At 43.0% G+C, this 21,449-nt stretch overlaps 2 protein-coding genes across 5 annotated transcripts in view; one reads left to right on the forward strand and one right to left on the reverse strand.

The window, feature by feature from the left end:
• Nucleotides 1-4,679, forward strand: part of myo1ea (myosin IEa) — a 32,528-nt gene extending 27,849 nt beyond the window's left edge. The window contains exons 22-29 of one of the 2 annotated variants that reach the window (XM_049716989.1): nt 57-202; nt 432-578; nt 735-895; nt 978-1,058; nt 1,171-1,375; nt 1,831-1,866; nt 2,978-3,147; nt 3,246-4,679. In XM_049716989.1, coding sequence (XP_049572946.1) covers nt 57-202; nt 432-578; nt 735-895; nt 978-1,058; nt 1,171-1,375; nt 1,831-1,866; nt 2,978-3,147; nt 3,246-3,322 — 1,023 coding nt within the window. In that variant the 3' untranslated portion in view covers nt 3,323-4,679. The remainder of the gene's footprint in view (nt 1-56; nt 203-431; nt 579-734; nt 896-977; nt 1,059-1,170; nt 1,376-1,830; nt 1,867-2,977; nt 3,148-3,245) is intronic. The other variant, XM_049716990.1, reaches the window with a different exon arrangement.
• Nucleotides 4,680-5,571: 892 nt separating this feature from the next.
• rnf111 (ring finger protein 111) lies at nt 5,572-21,103 on the reverse strand. 3 transcript variants are annotated; one of them, XM_049716992.2, is made up of 15 exons: nt 20,984-21,103; nt 17,407-18,353; nt 15,217-15,349; nt 13,380-13,534; nt 12,330-12,524; nt 11,841-12,217; nt 11,362-11,602; nt 10,895-11,252; nt 9,945-10,070; nt 9,739-9,856; nt 9,036-9,116; nt 7,905-8,000; nt 7,575-7,661; nt 7,186-7,289; nt 5,572-6,774 (listed from the first exon to the last, which is right to left on the reverse strand). In XM_049716992.2, the coding sequence occupies exons 2-15, from the start codon at nt 18,275-18,277 to the stop codon at nt 6,657-6,659; spliced, it is 3,060 nt and encodes a 1,019-aa protein (XP_049572949.1). In that variant the 5' UTR covers nt 18,278-18,353; nt 20,984-21,103; the 3' UTR covers nt 5,572-6,656. The 3 variants fall into 3 exon arrangements, with proteins under 3 accessions (XP_049572949.1, XP_049572948.1, XP_049572950.1); XM_049716991.2 differs by having other exon boundaries at nt 11,841-12,220; XM_049716993.2 differs by lacking the exon at nt 7,575-7,661 and having other exon boundaries at nt 11,841-12,220.
• Between the last annotated feature and the right edge of the window lie 346 nt (nt 21,104-21,449).

Raw genomic sequence — 21,449 nt, forward strand, 5'->3', positions numbered from 1 at the left:
TTTTGACATCTTTACAGATTGATTTTGTACTCATGAATTCTATTTCCTGCGCTCAGCCAATCAAGAGGGATTTGATCCTGACGCCGAGGTCGGTGTACCTCATAGGAAGAGAACAAGTGAAACAGGGGCCGGAGAAAGGACAAGTGAAGGAGGTGCTCAAGCGGAACATCGCCGTGGAGAGGATCTTGGGTGTGTCTATGAGGTACTAACTTGCTCCAATGGAGTACTATTTTCATATTCCTGAGATCTAGTTTAAGATTCTTGTACTAGTATGCTCTTGGTCCTCACTAGTAAGTTAACTCATGTGAAGGCCATACAAACATGGAAGTGCTTCCTACTATTACTCTGATATAATACTGTAAACATGATGAAAATATTTAGAGTTTGTAAGCCCCAAAATATAAATGTCCACCCCCCCCCACCCCTCCCAGCACCCTGCAGGATGACTTCATGATTCTGCACGAGCAGGAGTACGACAGCTTGTTGGAGTGTATTTTCAAAACGGAGTTCCTCAGCTTACTTGCCCGCAGGTTTGAGGAGAAAACCCAGAGGGCTCTACCAATCAAGTTTAGTAACACGTAAGGACACATACTCACAAATTTAATAAAAGTCCAGATGGAGATTCCCCAAGAATGACTGTCCAGATGATATCCGGGAAAATATAAATTTGCGAATGCCAAATCATGACTATGTGGGGGTTCACTGTAATTTCTAACTTTTTCTTTGCGTGTCAGACTGACATTGAAGCTGAAGAAGGAGAACTGGGGCATCATAAGTGGCGGAGCTGGCTCCCGACAGGTCACCTTTGTCCAGGGTCAGGGAGACATGGCCGCACTCAAGCCTTCCAGCAAAAACCTGCAGGTCAGCATCGGGCCGGGACTTCCTCGGAACACACGTGAGTAGAGAGAGCCACCGTTGAGTGAAAATGAGCCTTGATGATGTGCACAAAACTCACTTGCATCACCTTCCTTTGTCAGGTCCCTCCAGGCCCAGCATCACTCAAAGACGCTCTCGAACACATCAGAACACGCCGTCGCGGGCCGCACCGGGTCCCCCAGGTGCTGCGCTCTCACGCTGCCAATTCTCCAAAATAGGACTTCTCAACTTCTTGAGTTCAGGAGAGAAACTTTTTAGTCAGGCCCTAATTTTTTTCCGCTCTCCCCCTGGCAGTTGCTCACCAGAACGGCAACCTGAAGAACACCAATCACATGGCCAATATGCGGAACTCGTTATATCAGCAGCACCAGGGCGAACCCGTACGACCTCACCTCCCCAGCAACCTCAGTCAGCCTAGGGAGAGGGGCAGCGTACGACCGCAACCTGGACCTGGACCCAATCTGGACTTTCTCAGGGTTCCTGATCAAGGAGCTGCAGGGTGAGGAATCTCACATTCATGCGCAACGAACATTAGTGTTGTGATTGCCTACCATATACGCACATGTGAAGAGTGATGAAGGTGTTTTTTTAAACCACGTACGATTGTGCACAAACACACTTGGGTCATTGCAGAATTGAAGGACGATTTAGGCCACGGGTGGGCAACGAAAATGCTGGGAGTTTGAAGCAGACAATCTCCCCCCCCCAGTACAAAGGGTTATTTTGCATCAAAATAGCACAAAACTGCTGAACAAGAAACCAATACTGGTCATTCGGTGCGGTTAGGCCCCGCCTCTGGTGCTCTAAAGGGATGAAAATAAAAACGTCCTTCCATTGTGGAATGACCCATACACCTAGTAAAAGCATGACGCCATCCAGGGTAATAATGTCGGTCATGCGCACACACGTGTGTCTCTAATTTAACATAATTTGGATAATGTACTCTTTTTGTAGTCATGGAGTCAGTGGAGCAGCTTCAAATGGAAGAATGTGAGTGTTTGCTGTGTTTTGGGTGGTGGATAGATCATAGTAGAAAAGGTTTCTTAATTACAGATGTCTTTTACTCCACTGCGACGCCTTGACTTGAGAAACAAACATCCCATAATAGCAAAGTGATGCACTTTGCTGTCGCGATACCTGAGGTTAATGCTTGCATTTTTGTGAGTGTGTGCTGTCACATTTTACTCTAAAATGTTGATTTATTCTAACTGTAAGATTTGGGATTACAATACCATTTTATAGTACCATTTGGCGATTACTAATTGTCTCTGGATAGTCATTGGAGTATTTATTCAACATCATAGCAGGCCAAAAGAGGCACTAGTAGTGACAAGTCCTGAACAAAAATAGATTGCATTTAAAATGAAAAGGCTTTATTTTATTCTTATTTTTTACACAAAAAGTAATATGCATTTAAAATGGAAAGGCTTAAGTTATTTTTTTTTGCACAATAATGTGTAATAGTGGCAAGGGTTGTCACACAATATAAAAACATATTTTGACCCTCAATTCTGAATGCTTGTTCCTAAGCATTCAGATAATAAGAGGGAAGGAAAAATATCACAAAAGCAAAAAGGTCAGTGTTTCTGTTAGCCTTCACACTACCACAATGAAAAGCTGGTGTTTTTTATTCAGCTACAAAATAGTAAGAATATTGAACAAAACTTTAGTGGGATTGCATTTAAACAATTTTCTAACCTGACAGTAAAACAGAATACTTGTCACCATTTTCACTCCAGTCGTTTAAGTGGAATAGCAGTCATGGAAATGTTTGTATCTCATCATTCACACAGAAATATGAAAACAAGTTGCTGAACTCGTGACATTATTTGCACTTCATTTAAATGAATTTACAAACCAATGTCATGTGAAGGGATGTGTGCCTCTCAGCATTTCCACAATGACGAGACAAATACATGTGGTATATTGTTTATCCTGTGTGACTGAGGAGTTGAAATGTGTATATTTGAATGCTTTTTTCTTTTTAAAAATCATTTTTTGTTTTGTTTTTGAGTGGGGGAGAGCTGGAAGGGTGCAGTTATCACTTGGTCATGCAGGTGGCGCTAATACACGTCATTACTGTTTGCTGTGTCTTAACCAGAGCTCACCGACCGTCAACCACCAGACCTCCACCAGGCGGCGGGCGACCCAAGCCTGCACCCAAGCCAAAACCTCAGGTGCCCCAGTGCAAAGCCCTGTACGCCTACGACGCCCAGGACACAGACGAGCTTAGCTTCAACGCCAACGACATTATTGATATCATCAAAGAGGGTATGTGGACATTTCGAATTCTAAAGGAAGTGATCATTCTATCGGACTGCAAATGAACGGCGTCCAAAAGAGACGATTTAAAATGTGGATTATTTCAGACGCTTCTGGATGGTGGTCAGGACGTCTGCGAGGGAAGCAAGGCCTTTTCCCCAACAACTATGTGGCCAAGATCTAGAAGGACGGACGGACCGCCGGACAGGATGAAGGAGTTCCTACGACGTTCCTCCCGGTGGAGCGTCAAGAAGCACTGTGGGATTTGTAGGTGAATCCTCCACTACTGCCTTGCATAATCCATGAATGTAAACTCTCTTTGTCAGTCAACTTCCCCAACACAAGAGGGACTACTTTGTCCTTTTCGGAAGTGCTGAACAAAAAAAAAAAAAAAACAACACAATTATTTATTGTATTTATACATGCTTTCTGTCCTGATCACCTTTTTTTGCTGAGGAACCCTATCAAAGTTGCAGTACACATAATCTGGGAACAGGCTGTGATTTATGATTTTTATTTTTTAAATCCTTCTTACCGTGAGATGATTCCTAACTAAAAGATGGCGTCATATTTATTATGTAATTGTAAAGCTTGCAGGGAATGGCTGTTAAGTCGTGATTTTATACCGTTTTTAGACACCAAAGATAGTCAGCATCTCTGTGTGTACTGTAACCTGAGCACGCTGTCTGTGGTGTGTTAGCACTTTATCAGTACAGGTACTACTACCTTGGACACACACTTTGTTGAGTCAAGTCATGAAGGCCCACGGGATTTTGTTTACACTTTTACACAATTATATGTTGAGCGCCCTTTCTCTTTGTGTTCAAATGAAATGCCGTTTGAGCATTTACTCCTAGAACCTGCACGAGTAACACGCTTTGTCCTTGCTAGTAAGACAACTCAGAGCACTAGTGGACTGATTAGGGCACACTCGTAAAACTGGCCAGTCACATTTTCATACACTAATCTTGTGCAGAGTTTCTCGAATAGTTAGTTGTCTTGCTAGTACGCCAAAGTTTCCCTACTAGTGTTCGGAAATGGCCTACTAATTGCAATCTGATATCCAACTTAAGGTCGCCCTGGTAGGCCAAAAAGGCACCAGCAGTATAAAACGTCTTACTGGTGGACAACTGAGGATACTAGAACGTAAACCTTAAGATAGACATCAAATATAGAGTAAATGCTCCGATGGCATTCCAAACAAACAGCGGCGTTTTGTCAGTAAATGAAGAATTGTTGTATATTAGTCTGAACACTCACAGGGTCGCTTTAAGGTTCCTCTCACACACGACGGTGATTCCTTTTTCTTGTTTTGTGTTCACAGAGGTATTTTTTTTTTCTTTTTGTGCACTGCAAGTTGCATTTTGCTTTCGCATTCCTCACTTGGGTTATGTTTGACCAAATAACCACATGTGCTCCAAATTGCTTTCTCAACTGCTGGGACTTATCACTTTGGATCTTGGATGGTTCAAAAGCATCCTTGTGCAATACGAGACAGTAAATGAAACTTTTTTATTTTAAATAAAGCATGTATTGTTGAACAGGGTTTATATTTATTTCCAATGAACACACCGGTAGCACCCCCAAACCCCCACCCCCCCTTCCGCGGATGGCCGACCCAACGGAGGCAACGAAAAAAAGTTCTCCAGCCTTATGGCAGGGGGTGCTAGTGATCCCGGGATGCTTCATGCGCCTAACTGTGGAATAAGAGATCTCCAGTTCAAATTTACAGTAAACTGAGGAGCAGTCGTCCATTTGTTTCGTTTTACATACGGTTTTATTTCTTCTTGTTTTTACATTTCGTTTTACAATGGATTATTACTTATCCAAATGATTTAAGGTCGAAGCAGGAGGTCATCAGTAAAGGAAGACCAACTCCGGAGTTAAAAAGTTTGATTCGGACAACGGGACTTCGGAACGGAGAGGTACGTACGATTGAAAACAAGTTTTTGATTTCATGTGCTGTATTGAGTGTTTTTATGTGTGAAGACTGCTATGAGATTTTAATTAAAGTAGTTAAAATTAAATAATGAATAAGCCACACTAGAGCAGCGTACCCCAACCTTTTTTGTGACACGGTTAGGTGCCGGACAAATTTTACCGAGGGGTGACGTCGGTGCCTCCCCAGTCATGAGCCTCACCGTACGTCACTACTATACTGTATATAAGGCATTATTGACAATGGCCCTCCGAAGGAAACTATGACGACAAAAATGAGTTTGACACCCTTGCCCTAATTCCTACATTTTCCATTCCTATTGAAATGAAGACTTTTTTCCACATTCCTCCCAGTTACTGAGCAGTGGGTTTTTTTGTTGTTGTTTTAGTGGCCGTGATGGTCATTATTTTTTCCATTTAAAAAAATTCAACCCTTTCAATTTCACACAAAAATACATATTTTCCTCACAGAACAAAAATGACACCACTCAGAAGAAGAGTTATCCAAGTTTATTAATATTTTTTAAACTAATATAAATCCCACAGAATATGCTTCTGGTGCCTTTGAAGGGTGTGTGATGAGAGCATGTATACCTGCTTTTGATTCATTAAGTACTGCATTTCATCACTCCGTTCAAAATATTTTTTTTCTTTTTTTTAACGGGGTTTCATAGTCAAAGTGGAAATACATGGCCTCAACATGGCGTCGTAATCACAACTAATCCTGCCGTTTCTCTCTCTTGTGCAAGTTTTATGCCAGTGAACACTTTAGCGTGTCATCTTTTCGCACAGCTGATGCTCAACTACGGACACAGAGGGGTTGGGGTGTGGGGGTCACTATATGTAGCCATCTAGCTATCCGCCGAGCAATCTATCCGTGATGTGACCACCCGTATGTGTACCTACAAGCCCTGTTTCTGGACGAGGGTTGTGTAACATTCTTTCTGTGTGAAACAGATGCGACTAGCATGTTGACAGTTGTGAGGCGTAAGTTGAGAAAATACTGTCTGTGTCCAAGTATGTGAATGTGCACTAATACAGCAGCTGATTTGTTATAGTTTCCCCTAGTTAGGAACGTCTAGGAATGCTTCTTTATTTAAAACAAAAACATCTTTCACAAAAAATCAACATCTTCTAAACAAACTATTCAATACAATGATTGGTAAAAATGAACTCTACCATGTTGTTGTGGAGGCTGACATTCTAGTCTAGTAAAGCGAGGCCTCGCAGCTTTACAAGAGCAACTTGTCCTTGCCTTTAAGCCCGTGGGTAAATGTGCAAACAAATGCATTTTGCAAGGAAACATGCGGGGTAGGAGGGAGGTGGGGGCGGGGAATATGACAAAACAATCCAAAAGCTACATAAAAGCTTTATAAATACATAAACTCTTAATGGAGAAGTGATAGCCGGCACTGTCAAGATGTTCCTAGTAGTAGAGCTGCGCAGGTCTATTCATTGCCTTCTTTGGTTGACTGCAGTACTCAGGAGGAAATGAAGATGAATATGGAAACTAAAGTGTTCGTTAGAAAGAGACACGTGGCACGGATGGGAGGGGCGGGGGCTAAAAAAATCAAACAGCATCAACTCTCAGCAGACAACTGAGCCTCAATGTCCACTCTGCAGATGGGGCACTTCTTGTTGGTGAGCAGCCACTGGTCCACGCACAGCTGGTGGAAGAGGTGCATGCACGGCAAACGCCTGGTTGGGAAGAAAATTATTTGGCCACTCTTAGAAGTTCAGATTTGTAAATTATGCTGAATACATATGAATATCCTCTTTGTAGTCTAAGGGGGCAAAGTGCTAGCGCCACCCCTGGTCATGTTTGGCTGAGGTTGAAATGAAGTAAATGGGGTCTTTATTTGGTGAATTTGTTCTCCCCCCCCCCCCCCCCAAAATAAATGCTTAATTAATTAATCAATCAATTATAAATGCAATTATGCTTTTGGGCCAAGACACATTTTGTCACCAGAGGGTAGGCCTTTAGAAAAATGCTGTGCAAGTGACAAAATGGCAGCCCAGTGGGACCTCATTTTGAGACACTCTTGGGTTTTCTGCAGATACCTTGGAGCTTGTGAAAGTGAGCAAAGTGAAATGAGCTCAGGGACACACCTGACATCCTCCCCCTCCTCCAGTATGGACAGACAGATGGTGCATTTCTCCTCTGTGTCTTCGTCCGCCCCCTCGTCTTCATCCTGCTTGCCGTGCAGCTTTCTCTACAAGTGACAAACATTAGGCGACATCAGAAACCACGTGCAGGTAATCCCATTGTTTAAAAAAAAAAAAAACATGAAATTTGCTCACCTAAAGTGACTGCTATAGATATTTAACTATATGCAAACATTTTATTGAAAGAGTTATCTATTCTTAAAACACTGCATTCCATTTGGGGACAGAGAGAATGGTCCTTTTGTCCTGGAAAGAGGAAAAAACAACATGGCCCCTCCCCCAAGACTACAGCTAACACTTGTTTCCAAATTGATTGGGTCATTATTTCTCACCGATTCAGGGCTTGCGTGCATATTTTTCCCAATAGAGGCCCAAGCTTCGGGGGTTAACTGTTGGTCAATGTCTCTCTCCAACACCTTCTGTATTGGGTGGCAGGGTGTTAGACGGCCTGTTTAGTTACACCTAGGGAAAGCCTTCCCCAACAAGATCTGCATTCACAGCTAAAAGACACTACAGCACTTGGCTAAGTGAGTACAAAAGACCACTCTGTCCCAGAACACACGCTAAGAGCCAAGCAGCACGACACACAAACGTATCAGGACAATGCGTACAATAGGCGTGCGTGTTCAATATGCTGCTCTGGACAGCGCAAAAAGTCTCACCTTTTTGTATTTGTGTGGGTAAGTGCACCTCTCTATGGTTCCCTGAGAGGCTCCTCGGTTCACCGTCCCAAGTCTTTCCTCTAAATGCAGCAGGTCCTTCAAAGGGCCACAACAAACAGACACTCAACGCTCCTCATTGCATGTTGCCTCGCTCGTACACCGAATGTGTGTCTTTAACGCCGGCAACTGTGAAGCTGAGCTGCAGCTCTTGCGTGCATGTTCAAACAAGAACATGCATGTGAGATTTTTTGTAGTCTTTTAAGTGAAAAGTAGTATTAATATTTAAGAAGTGAGCAAATGTTTACAGTCGCTGGACTGGGTGTCGTCGCAAGACTGTTTTCGCATGTTGACATGCTCAACATGTGATTCACAGGTCTGGCTTGTTAATTTGAATGTCAGGAGGTTTTAGCTCTGAGCCTCAGGCACGGAGAGAGGCATAGTTAAAAAAAACATGCCTATTGGCCTTTGTCCACGTTGTCCACAGTGTTTTAGTGCAATTTTTGACGAAATCAGCTTAGGGTAGAGATGCGGGAAATTTTGTTTACAGGTTACTGGTATCCAGCATTTCTGGCTTGACGAGACAGTTCATCTTTCCGTCCCATCCTTGGGTTTTTAATGACCCTAATATTAATGCTAATATCTGTAAACTCATCTAAAGTATTGCAGATTATGTTAGCATTAGCTTCCGTTATTGTATGGTTTGGCTGAACATGTTGGTGTTCTAACTGAATTTGTTTTTTGGGTAACGCCAACAGTAAACTTCGAGCCGTAGCTGCTTAAGGGGCTGCCCATCCCTACTTGGCTCAATTAAGTATGCTCCTGTGTGATTCTTTATTCATACAAATACATATTTTACAGGAGTGGCAAATTAAACAGCTTGGATTCTTTTTGGGAGAACTGTTTGGTGTCTTCCAAACTGTACAGAAGTAACGGTACCTACATGGTACATGGCATCATTTTAATTTTGCCAATGATGTATCGCTTGGCTATACTTTTTAGTATATGTATAATCCGCGACCCCCGTGGGGACTAAATGAGAAAATGGATGGATGGATGGTATAATACAGACATCTCGGCTCAATTCAACTAATCCGTCTTTACGAGTAGACAATGCAATCAGTGTGCACTCACCTCGTAGGTTCTTCCAAAGCCAGTCATTCGAGATGAGATGTAGCGAATGTGTGGGTAGGTGACTTCAGATATACCAGTGTGCTGTCAGGAAGAAAAACACACACACGTTACTTTGAGCTATTACAAAATGAACTTTTTTCCCCCCTCCTTTTTCGGAATTGCGTAATGTTGGCATGATGAGAGACATTTGGTTTATCTTTTTTTTTTTCCAAAGAATGTTCAATTATTTTTAGATTGGAGAATATTTGCAATCATAAAATCAACACTTTTTAAGGATTCGCAGGAATCCTGGTAACTTTTTTGAGCACTTTAAAACACCAAATGTCATATGCCAGTAGCACCGTAAACTGTTTTACTTTCTCTGTATGTATGCTGTGATAAATGAATATTAGACAAAAGTAAGGTGAAATCAATATGTTCTGTCTGAATTGCTTTTCATCTCACTGTGTCCAAAAGGAAAAAAATAATATCAGGAAGCAGTCGACCGTATTTGTGCAAAGACTTCTCCTCGAGGCTTCTTGAGTATGCACCTGAAATGCCTGATGAGCTTTTATTAATTGCCTTTGCATAATTCATGATCTTCGCCACACCATCCTTAAAACAAGCAATGTTAGTGTGTGTGTTTGGGGGCAGCATCAATGATCTTAGACACAATTCAATTAAAACAGAGTGGTATTTATGCAAATGTATGCTGATGTGTTACCATGAAGGGGATAGGGAAGTGGTGCAATCTGGAAGTGGGGTGGTAATGGTGCAGGTGGGAGTGCAGGTGCCCCGAAGGGTACGACGCCACAGTCACTCCAGCCTCGATGCCGAGCTCCCTGTAGACAAACACATTTGTCACCTTTCAGTAATGGTCTTGGTGGTAGGCGTGAACAGAAAAGCGTGGAAAGAGTATCCGACACAAACCATGCGGTTCTCTGCTCCGGCTGGCGAGGGTGGGAAGACATGGTCTGCGGCACATGGATGTGGTGCCCGTGGCCGTAGTTGGGGTGCATTCTGTGAGGGTGGGGAGGAGGACGCTCGTGTGCTCGCCTGCAATGAATAAGCCATACAGGATTGCTAATCTAATTACAATTCACAAGATGAACCCTAATATGCATTAATAAGTAATCACTACAATTACGTTTAAGCTTAGCTGAGCTTCGGAACGTCACAAATAACCATGGGTTACAATAATATACACTAACATTATATCTACACATTATGCTCAAAGGCAACATTTGCGTTTTAAAATGCATGTGGAATTGAACGTTGGGCCAGGTCATTTGTAGTTACAAAGCTGAAATGCTCATATTTTAATAACAAAATGTTCCCTCGATCAATTTCCTATAGCACTCGCTCGTACTCATTAAAGTTGGTGGTGAGCTGGAGCCTAATCCCAGCTGACTGGTTGCCAGCCATTCGCAGTAATATTTGTTTTATGGTAAAATAATTTATGAGTGACTTATTATAAAAGGAATAAAGCAAATGTGTTTACAAAATTCTATATCTTTACAAATTCAATTGTAGTATTATTTAATGAATTAACTAATCCCCTGAAAAAAAATAAAACAATAAAAATAATAAAACAATGAAGAATGAATTTAATATCTTCATTATCCAATTCTAAAAGGGAATAAATTCATAGAGTGAATAATACTGGACTCTTAAGAATGTAAATGCTCAGTGGTCCAGATTAAAAACTGCAGCAGGCAGTCTACGGGCCCAGAAGAGTGAAAATGGCTGGTGTTGGTGCTTTACGGTCCTGTCTGTTTTCGGCGGTTGTGTTTACTAAAATACAAGACCTTTTAGGAAGGGTGACTTTCACTATTTGGGGTGACTCGATACCCGAGCGTTAACGACACAGAGGTACTAACGTGGGGTGCTGCATCATTCTGCGCCTTTGAACCTCCATCCTCTGCAACATTTCGTGTTGATGGAGCCGTTGAACTGATCCTAGTGGTGGCATATGGTGCGGCAGGGTCTGGTGGTCCGGGGGCAGGTGCTGCGTCAGCGGGGCACTGGAACTGGAGAGGTGGTGGGCGGCTAGAGGAGGGCCACTGGGTACAGTGTGGCCTGACGGATGGGATGGCAGCGGTGGATGAAAGGAGTGGACATTGTGGGGAAGGACATAGTCGCCTTGTGGAGGAGGCTGAGGTGTAAGTTGAGGGTTCCCGTGCGAATGAGGACAGGCAGTGGAAGGCTGATGATGCAATGAGCGTGCCAGCGAGCCATCTGTGAAGAAAATATGAAATAAGCCAACAACAAATGTCCATTGTGTTTGCAGCCCATATTTTCCCCGACTTAAATTAACCATCTGACAGTTGATCACGTTCATACTAACATGAGGGGTGTATGTAATGTCTGCATGGCTGCTGTAGCTGTGTTTGAGGCTGGGCCGCCATGCCGGAGCTGAAAGAGTCGACCGCAGCTGGCTGGCTAGGGCCAGGCGTGGCCTGGGAAACGTAGGGAGGAGGCCGGGAGGTGGAGCCTGGGCAGCAGGGGTCAAAGGCTGACGTGCTGCCATGGAAACTAGCACCGCTGCTTCGAACGCTACTGTTGCTCAGGTCCACTGGCAGCGTTTGCTGTGAGGAGAGGGACACATTTCAATTCATTGCTCATTTATGCTTCATAATTGTCAACCAAGATTAAAAAAAAAAATATGTTACTAGTAAAAAAAAAAAAAAAAACAGCCATTCCACTAGAATGCTAAATCTGATATCAAGGATATTGAATAAATGCCAGAACTAGCTTTTCATAATCACAGACGACGGTACGATGTTTGTCACTACTATGTTAGCATGCAATGCAGTAGAGTATTACCTGCTCGTGGTAATGGGCTGTGTTGTTGCCGTTTCCACTATTGCTGCTCCCGCCGCTCACTCCGGCACAGGTTGCAGGGAGCGCACTGGGCCTTTCCACAGCACAGCTCGGCTCTTGGAATGGCAGGGTACCCGGGGGCTGCGGTGTGGGGTGGTGGACATGAAGGACAAAATGGTGCGCGTTGCCGTGACCGTGCTGGGAGCCGTTGGCCTGAGAGGACGAGGCCTGCATGCAGCTCGAATGGGAGTGGCTGAGGGACAGATGACCGGGGGAGGGCCTTCCGCATGGCGAGTGCTGCTGACAGCACGACGGCAGCCTGGGCATGGCCGTGCCTGTGGTGTCTCCCGCTGAACCTGACAAGCCTGATCTGCTGTCATCTGCTTAAGACGAAAACAAAGGCTATAGTTCTCGATGACCTTTCCTAGATAAATACAGCTTCCATAAAATCCATGAAAAATAAAAGCGTCAGGTTGCAACATGCTGTCTTACCCTCAGCGGCTATTCGGGTCGAGCCACTCGGCCTTGGTGTGCGCATATTGTTGGGGACTGAGCCTGGGCAGCTAGTGGAGGGACCGGCGGCATCATTGAGCTCTGAGGTAGAGGCATGCTGGGAAGATGACGACGAGGACGACCTGACTGTTTGAGGGAGAATGCTGCCAGAGGTTGTTGGCACAACTGAGAGGTCTAAAATCAAAGACAGATTCCAGAGCAGATATAACATATGCAGAAAATGACTGTATGCCAAAATAAATAGAATATATGCAGAAATTGACTGTGAAAACTGTTGTTAGTAGTTTTTTGCAGGAGATAAAGAATATATACCGCCGTCTGTTTGTCTTCTAATATCCCTCGCTTGAATTGTAACACTGCCACATACAGTCCTGATAGTCTGCCTCAGCTTAACATCCATTTCCATTTAAGAACAAAGCTTATAGATCAGGATGGTGAATGTGCCACATTTTGACAATCTATTTATAAAATCTGATTAAAGAAAATTAATACACACTCATGTGTTCATAGTTATGAAAGTAAGCCTGTGTGTGCATGCATGTGCATTATTGTTAAGAATGAGTGCGTGCTGGTCAGCAGATGCTTAACAGCCGAGGAGGAGACGGATTCTCATTAGCATTCTGGTGTGCGCACTCCATCGACTTTACTTATTCACAAATTAATCTCAGGCTCCATAAAAAGTCTCAACTTTAACATTCACCCATGTTTGAGATATGAATAAAAATCCCACATTCCCGTTGAGCAGAGAGCTAAAAGTGCAAACGCAACATGCTGGAAAACGTTATCTTCTAATTGTCTTCAGAGTTTTGTGCCAAATGGAGGGAGTTCATAAAAGTAGCCCCTTTCAAGTGCTTTCATAGTGTTGCCTCAGTCACCCTTTCACACTATGATAATGGTGTGTGGGGTGTCATGGGAATAAAAACCAAGCTACATTAGCTTTCTCAAAATATTCATCCGACTCTTCTGCTTAGTGATAGTTGAGCTTTGATGGCAGCTCTGAATGCTAAGTCGGCCTTATGTTTTCCTTACCATCTTCATCAACAGTTAGGTCAACCACCTCTCCAGAGTTCTGACGCAGCGGCTGGATGACGGTGGACAGTCTGTGGCGTCCTCGGGGCTCCTGGAGACGGCTCTGAGAGCAACTGTTAGCCCATATCCTACCAAGACCACCCAAAGAGCGCGACCTAGAAACAAAGGTAGGATAATGGTGCTTATACATTACCTTCAGCAAAGGCACACTTGCATTTCGCTGGCAATGTTTGCTTTGGGGCTGCATTAAATCTATCCTGACATATATGTTACCCAAAACGTCACTTAAGTATCGACCACCCTGTCCCAGCATCTTAAATTGTCCTAAAATTTCCCCAAATACTGCTTTTACATGGGAAAACAATGGTTTGCATTTTTGCCCATTTTCTGACCTCTTACGGACTAAAGCAACATGTCAATAATCTGTTTATATTTGTGCATTTTTTGCACTGTTGAATTGTAATATTTTTTGGTAGGGAAGTTAATTCAAACCTTTTGGTTTTATTATTTGTGTGGGATGCCATGGAGCTTTGTGGTTGGGGAATATCATTATACCTCTCACCCCATGAGCTTTCCAAACCTACACAGGTGCGTGCAGGGAACTTGTTAATTGCAACCTCATTTCATGTCTTACTAAAGCATGTAAAAAAATATTTTTTTTATTTTCTGACCTTCACTTTTAGGACAAACGCACACATATACAAAATGTCAAAATTGTGCGATTGCCAAGTAGTACCCAGAAGAAAACACAGTAATTGGCCAGGCTCCTCAGTTCCTAACATCCACAAGGGAAGGGTCCCTAATTAAGTAGACTCTGGATTATTTTGTAAATATATGTTTGCCACCATAAACCCCTGAGGATGGGAGGGGTGAAGCCTGGAGGACAACATTTCACCGTAAACATACTAGTCACTAGTATGTGAGGAAAAGAGTTTGACATCCCTGTTAACTAGTGCAATAGGAGTTAGCTCAGCAAAGCAAAACAGCCTGGAAACCAATAAAACAACAGAACACCCAAGAAGGAATAATGATGAGGCATAATGTCAGCACATTGCATTGAGATAGTGGCAGCCATTTTGTTAAATGCCACATGACTTTTTATCTTTCACATATGAGCTTTGGCAGGTTAGTTAGAACAAAACAAATGTTATCCACCCATCTGTAGAAAATGTAGGTTGCACAAAATATATGTATGTCACATTATTTATATACAAATTTATTCCTATGCCCTAAATTAGTTCCTAAATGAAACCATTCATTCAAATGTTGCTAAAGACAACACGCATGTCCTGAGCTCAACTTTAGTATGAGACCAGGGGCCGATCAAGTGTGTTTATTATTGATTCGTATCGAGTACGCCGTTCGCTGCGATCTGGGCGGGACGTCGCTCGAAAGCATCCCACTGTGTACCGCAGAAACACTGGAATGTTCTCTGAACGCATTGCTGTGCAAGGGAGCAGCGGCAACAAAACAGCCAGCAGACTGAACAACATGTATTCACAGGAAAGAGCTGCTCCCTGGGAAAAATGTAGGCCCAGTACAGACAACTGGGAGAAGATGTAGTTGCTTAATCACCAATAAGCATAGGAAAGTCCAATGACTCATGCATTTTAACAAATAAAAATGTTTTTGGAGATAACAAAAGCAACACAAATGTGACTGTTGATCATGACGTCATCCGTGTGGCAAAAACTAGAGTGTTTCCTGATGGTTGAGAAGACAGGCTTGAATGACCAATTGGCTGCAAATGCAGGCTGCAGCCTGCCTACCTATTTAGTCAACGTTTCTCAAATAAACAAAGGCATTTTCGATGAGTTCAAAGCAAAACGTTGCCTACCTGAAACTATCTCCAATTGTGACGATTTCCACCTCGCTGTCTGTGGAGGTGACGTTGATCTCCTCGCTGGCAGGGACGGCAGGTGCCGGAGCCGGAGTAGCGTCGATCACCACCACGTCCTCATCCAGAGCGCCTGTGCACGTGGACGGGAACGTGACATGCATGTGAGTGAAATGGCAGTTTTTGGACATTGGTTCATTTTGTCTCAGACACATTGTTAAAAGTGACTCAATGAATCATTTTCAAAATGTATCGATATTGACTTCACTGACCAGACTGTTTTTCTGTGTCACAAACTCTAGAACTGCTCTGCAGCGGTGCTTTTTTTTTTATACGGTTGCGAGAGACTTGCAACTGAACTTCATGATTCCCATTGGAAATTTCTAGTCTGACTGTCCCTTGAGCACTGCTGCTTAGCACCCTCTCCAAATAACCGGTGAGGCGTTGACGTGATTACCAAAACAACTCTGATCTTCAGGACTGGAACTTCAGCACAGTTTTGCTCAAGAAATTAAAACACTGTGCCAACTTGATCACATTTTGAAATCCCCTTTACGATTCAAGAATGGACAGGCTCTTAATTAGATCATTTAAAATCATAGTGCCACTCAAAAAAAAAGATATTTTTTGTTATGTGACTAGGTAATGCGCTAGCTCGTCCAAGACAATGACTAATTCATCCCTAATTGTGCAGTGAATTCCAAAATGAACCACATCAGCACTCTAAATTGTTATTCAAATCTGCTTTAGTTGTACAACCCACTTTTTCAACTATTCATCAGCATATTACATTACGTTGCATCACTTCAACTGAAAAGCATTCGTTCGTGCAGGACTGCACTTTATTTTGGCAACACCACAGATTGTGATGCCTGCAAGCACCGTTATAGTGCTTTAAAACAAAGCGCATAAAACAGTGGTATTAATGAAAGTGCCAGTTTGATACAATGCATATTACAATATGCAATAAAAACACTGTACCACCTGTTCAATTCGAATTTGAATTCTTCGCAGAGAAGCCATGTAAAAATACAGCAGCCTCCATTTTCTACACACATTAGGATCTCGTCTTGGTTAAGTCGTCTCGTTTCCACAGACGGTATCGACCTTGCTCCACTCTTTTCTTCTCTACATTTGAAACAGCCACTACTCTCCTACGCACCTCCTTAGTGACGTCACGTTGCTAGGGCGCACTGCATGCACACACTAACAAAAACTAGGGAGAATGTGATGGATTGCTATAGATGGTGCTTGGTTTGTGGCTGTTTATTTCAGCAAGAAGAATAAAGAATAAGAATAAGTCCTTTGAAGGTTGTGGAAACGAAAGCAAACGAGCGTAATACCACAGACTTTTGTTTTTGAAAATGTGGCACTTGAGATCCACTGTAAGCATGTTAAGTTTACATGACTATCATTAACTTTGCAGATTGTAACTCAAAAGCATTTGTTTGTGACTGCAAGCAAAATGCATGTAACGTATTGTCGACGCAATTATTGGCCTCCAAAATATTTACATGTTTTAGAACTGGGCTACTTTTTTTTAGAATTACAAAGGAGGAAGTACTGGGGGAAAAAAAAAGCAAGGAGAAAAAAGATGGTTAGATTTGTGGATGGAAGCGGGGCTTAATATTGTTTACCGATAACAGAGCAAAACAAAGTCCTCCCGTCAATTGTAGCACTACGTGACCCTTCGCATGGACATCAACACAAAATGGGCTAACCTTGCGCACACAAAAGCAACTTACCTGACGATAACAGCAAAACATAACGTCCTCCTGTCATTTGTGGTGAAACGACGTGCCGCTAGACAAATTTAATTACATAGTCGTATATTAAAACAAACAAAAACAACCAGAATGTTGAGCTGTAGCGCTTATACCTCCATGGACAGTCACAAAAAGGGGGATGATAAAAGGCATGCTAGTAACTTCAAAGAAGCAGTGTCACATTAATTACTGAAGTACAGAAACACACAAAACTTTTGTTCCACCCTTTGATACTAGAGGACGGCAACCCTAACCCTAATTTTATCACTGCTCAAATCATTGTAGATCCTTCACCTGCCAATATCACTACTATCCCGCCAGCATGGTGATGTAAACAAATGGGATCAGTCATGTGACATCCGGTGGACTATTGATACCCAGACGAGCAATAATACAGAAGTAGAGCATCAAAGTCACAGGTTACCTGCGGCTACTGCAGCACTGTTGGGCAGGCTGCTGGTGCTGCTGACATCCACATAGAGCTCATCCTCCACTTCGGTCGAGGAAGGGGAAGACGAGCCACTGCTCAGCTCCTCGCTTGAACTACTTGTGCTATTGAGTAAAGCATATTTTCGTCGTGCAATCACTTCCCGTTTCTTCCTCTGCAGTAATAGTCGCTCCTTTTGCTTCTGCGTACGCTGCCCTCCCCCAGGAACTGATTTCACAAATCGTTTCCTATGCAGAGTCCGCCGACTGCTCAAACAGGGCCGATTCAGCAACACCGGCTCCGCCTCGGAGCGCACCCACTTATGCGAGCGGGTCCGCCTCGTTCGACCCACAACGGGGCGAAGACTAACTCCGGTGGCTGGCGTCGTGACGGCGGGGGCTTTTTGTTGGCCCCCCGTCGGTCCAGCTTCCACATCCTCCTCGGAGCTCAGTGTCTCAGAGTCACCGAATCGCAAGCTGGAGGAAGGGGACGAGGCACAGTCACTAAAAGATGACTCATGGTTGTGTTCATCCTCGCTAGAGTGTCGTAAGAGTTCTTCCCTGGGACGCTGAGGGGCCACGGAAGTCTCGCTAAAATGTCCGACTTTAAAGTCAGACGGTCCAGCCTGTTGGACTTTTCTTTTTCTGCGTCCAGGGAGGCCTCGCTCCGAGTCCTTGTGAGCCGCCGTATCCCTCAAGGTCCGACGCCTCGATTCGGAACACAGGGTAGCAAACTCGCTGTCTGCCATTCCAATCACCTCCATATTGCTAGAGAAGTTCTTGGCTGCTTCCATAGGCTCCGGGTTCACCAGCGGCTCCTTCAGATGCTCCTGTCTGCTGGAGGCCTCAGACGGCACTTCACTCTTCATTGTGGCAGCTTTGTCCGCACCGAGCTAAGAGTGCGTGCGCGGTTCCTATGCTTCAAACCACTTCATCTCACAACACCTACAAAAGCAAGAAAGAAAAACACGACAGTTAAAGTCATTGTGCTGAAAGCCTACTATTAGTGACTTCATCTAGAGAGCCAATAACTGAGATGAAAGCTATGCTAAATAAAGGCCATTTAGAAATGGTCTGTTTTATTAACAGCGATAAATTCAGAGGGCATGTCGAGATCCGCTTGAGCAGGATAATATTAGATGACATAGAACGTTAGATGTTTTATGGAGCTACAGATGCACCCCGCCCGAATGATAAAATTATAAACATGGCGTAACAGTTCCCACAAAAAGACTGAATTGTTATATGGAGTGCAAAAAAGAAATTGTCGGGTTAGTTTTCTTTACTTGGGCTCAGTGCAATGGGATGCCTAACCCGTTTCAATGTCGAGACAAAACTCATTTTTACACTCTCGATTTTGGTTCAACTCAATCCTCGGCGTCTCGATCTTGGCCTGTTTTAATTCCGTTTTTCCCCACGTGTCCCTAAGTAAAGCTGTTACGGAGGAGCCTGATAACATTACAACATGAGAATAATGTTGCCCACTTGTCAGTCGTTGCAAACTGGTCACCTCTGTTTCCTTTTCAAAAACGTTGGTGACTCCCACGGCAGACATTTTTGACAGCACGTTTTTACCGAGTTGAAATTGGCTTGTTTTGTTGTTTAATGTCATATTTGAAAGGTGGGCAATAGGGCTGCCAGGATTAGTTGAGTATTCACGTGAAAATCATTGAATAGTGGACGAGTGGTTCATGTATGCACTTCTTTGGGGGGGGGGGTCTCCCGCAAAACAGTTTTTTCTCCCGCTTCGTCCTCTGGATGTATGTTAGTGGTGCACATGGGCAGTGAGAAGTTAACATTAGCACAAACAGTGTGTGTTTGATGTAACACAATGTCCTGTTGCACGCTAACATATTGTAGTGTCTACTGTGGATTAGTCAGTGATGCTCGACCATCTAAAATAAAACATTGTAGCTGATGCCTGATTTCATTTCTGACAGAGACGGTCAGAGTTAGCGCACTCAGGAACATTGTAACACGATGTCTGTTAGGTGCGCCAACATATTGTTGTGTCTACTATGGATCAAAGAGGTGTTAGTCAGTAAACTCACGTTTATTAACAATCGAAACACAGTTTTGTAAGCATGTGACTGACAATGAGGCAGGAAGTGTCGCGAGTGTTGCTTTCATTACCTGGTAAATCTGGTCATTCAGGAAAAGCCATATTTTTCATGAGCCTTCAATGCCAATACACAGCAATCAAATATTACCTAGTTTGTTAAAAGATACTAATTTGTAATGCTGTACAAAGAAAGATTTCCTCTAATCTTAATGACATTTTGATTATGTAGGTGCTAGTGAAGGAAAACATTTTCAGATCAAATTTAAATGAAAAAAAAGTTAAACAAAACAAAAACAAATTTCTTCAGCAGCGTGCATTTCACATATTTCTTTTATATTTGTAAATAGTTTCATATTATTTGTGCAACTGCATCGTGCATATAGTTTAGTTTAATTTTGAAATGCACAGAACATTTATAGCAAAAGATAAATAGCCACGTTATCGCCTTCAATTTAAGTTCCTCCCTCATTTACAGACATTCCAAACTGATTGTTCGTCATCAGTGATCCACTATACATTTACAACATTGTATTACAGCATTGGTCACTTGAACTGGATTTCAAGTAATTTAAAAAAAAATCTAGCTTATGAGCCACACCATCGCTGTGTGCAATTTTCTTTCTCCAGCTCATCATCAGAAGTCACAAGACACACTCTCTTCACACTAAGAATAAAGATTTATCCTCCCTGAGATCAAATGATGATATTAGGGCCAACAATGCTACTGATGCTCAAAGCAAATACTCTCAAACGCATTTGCAACTGTAAAATAAGTGGAGCTGCGCGTTTGTGAAAGCAGTAACTGGATCTTCTTTCGGCCTAGTTAAAAAATTGTTTTTTAAAAAAAGGGATAGAAACATGAATTTTCTTAACCAATGCAAATGCGAGTCATGTCTTCTAGGGCCGTTGGTGAACAGCTACTATCAGCTGTCCGAATATCTTCCACAATAGCTGTCGAAACCACTATGAACTTGTTTTCGTGTAGAAACGCAGGAAACAGTACTAAGTAGCTCATCGGAATGATCATTTGCGACAGCAGTTTTAAAAAGGCAAAACTACATGAGAGAGCTAGTAGACACATACTGGTCCACACAGAAAACAACAGCGATTGCACATATGTTTTTCTAAAAGTAGAATTTTCAAACGCGTCTTTCAGTTCGACGTAGAAGGTTAAAACCCGGCAAGAAAAAAAAATGATGACAGACGTTGAATCGGGGCATTAATATCAACGTTAACACAAACCGTAACTCGGCAGGCCTACATACAAGTCCCAATTGTTAATGGCTGGGATTGTGAAACTGACAACAGTCCCGATGAGAGCTGAAAAGCAGCATCGAAAGCAATGGGCCCTGAAGGGCTGCGTGCTAAGCTAACGTGAAGGCTAGCTCAACTCCAGTAAGCAAATAGGAGATTTTCCATCACTATTTAGACCCGCGATCGTCTCGTTTCAAACCAACAAAGACAGAGCAACATCTCTACAGTGTGTCTATGAGATAATATAGAAATATCTCACTCTCAGCCCTCGACGAAGTTCCCATTCCTGCCTCTCGAGTCGACACTGTTGTTTACCCAGCAGGTCGTCTGTTCGCTCTCTCTGGCGACAATACTGGGTTTGTATTCGTTGCCGCACGGGGGCGCCAGATCGCAAGTATATATTTGCGACACTTTTACGACAGTGAGCTTCGTGGATCTAGCACAATTTTCCTTTCAGCTGTTCGGATGATGAATGAATACACGAATGTCTTTATTCAGGTCATCGATTGAGCTATAACACTGACGAAATGCAGCCATGTCCTCAAGGTTACAGATTAGGATTTTGACTCAATCGACTCAATCTGTTTGCAATACCAGCGCACCTACTGGTGGTCAGAGCGAAGCCTACGTGCGACCTTATAAATAAAGCTGCTATTTTATCTATCCAACCATTTTCTCCAAGCACAGATTCTCAAACTTATTACATCCAATACCGTTTACAAATA

The sequence above is a fragment of the Syngnathus scovelli genome, chromosome 4 (genome assembly GCF_024217435.2).
Source record: "Syngnathus scovelli strain Florida chromosome 4, RoL_Ssco_1.2, whole genome shotgun sequence".
In the NCBI taxonomy this organism is placed as follows: Eukaryota; Metazoa; Chordata; class Actinopteri; order Syngnathiformes; family Syngnathidae; genus Syngnathus; species Syngnathus scovelli.

What these genes read in the sequence shown, in the direction of transcription:
- rnf111 (XM_049716991.2), bottom strand. Translation starts at nt 18,277, where the DNA reads ATGAAGAGTGAAGTGCCGTCTGAGGCCTCCAGCAGACAGGAGCATCTG. An exon ending in CCGGAGCAGAGAACCGCATG is followed by an intron (nt 9,857 to 9,944) that starts GTTTGTGTCGGA and finishes GTTTGTCTACAG; the next exon opens with GGAGCTCGGCATCGAGGCTG. An exon ending in GCTTTGGAAGAACCTACGAG is followed by an intron (nt 8,001 to 9,035) that starts GTGAGTGCACAC and finishes GGCCCTTTGAAG; the next exon opens with GACCTGCTGCATTTAGAGGA.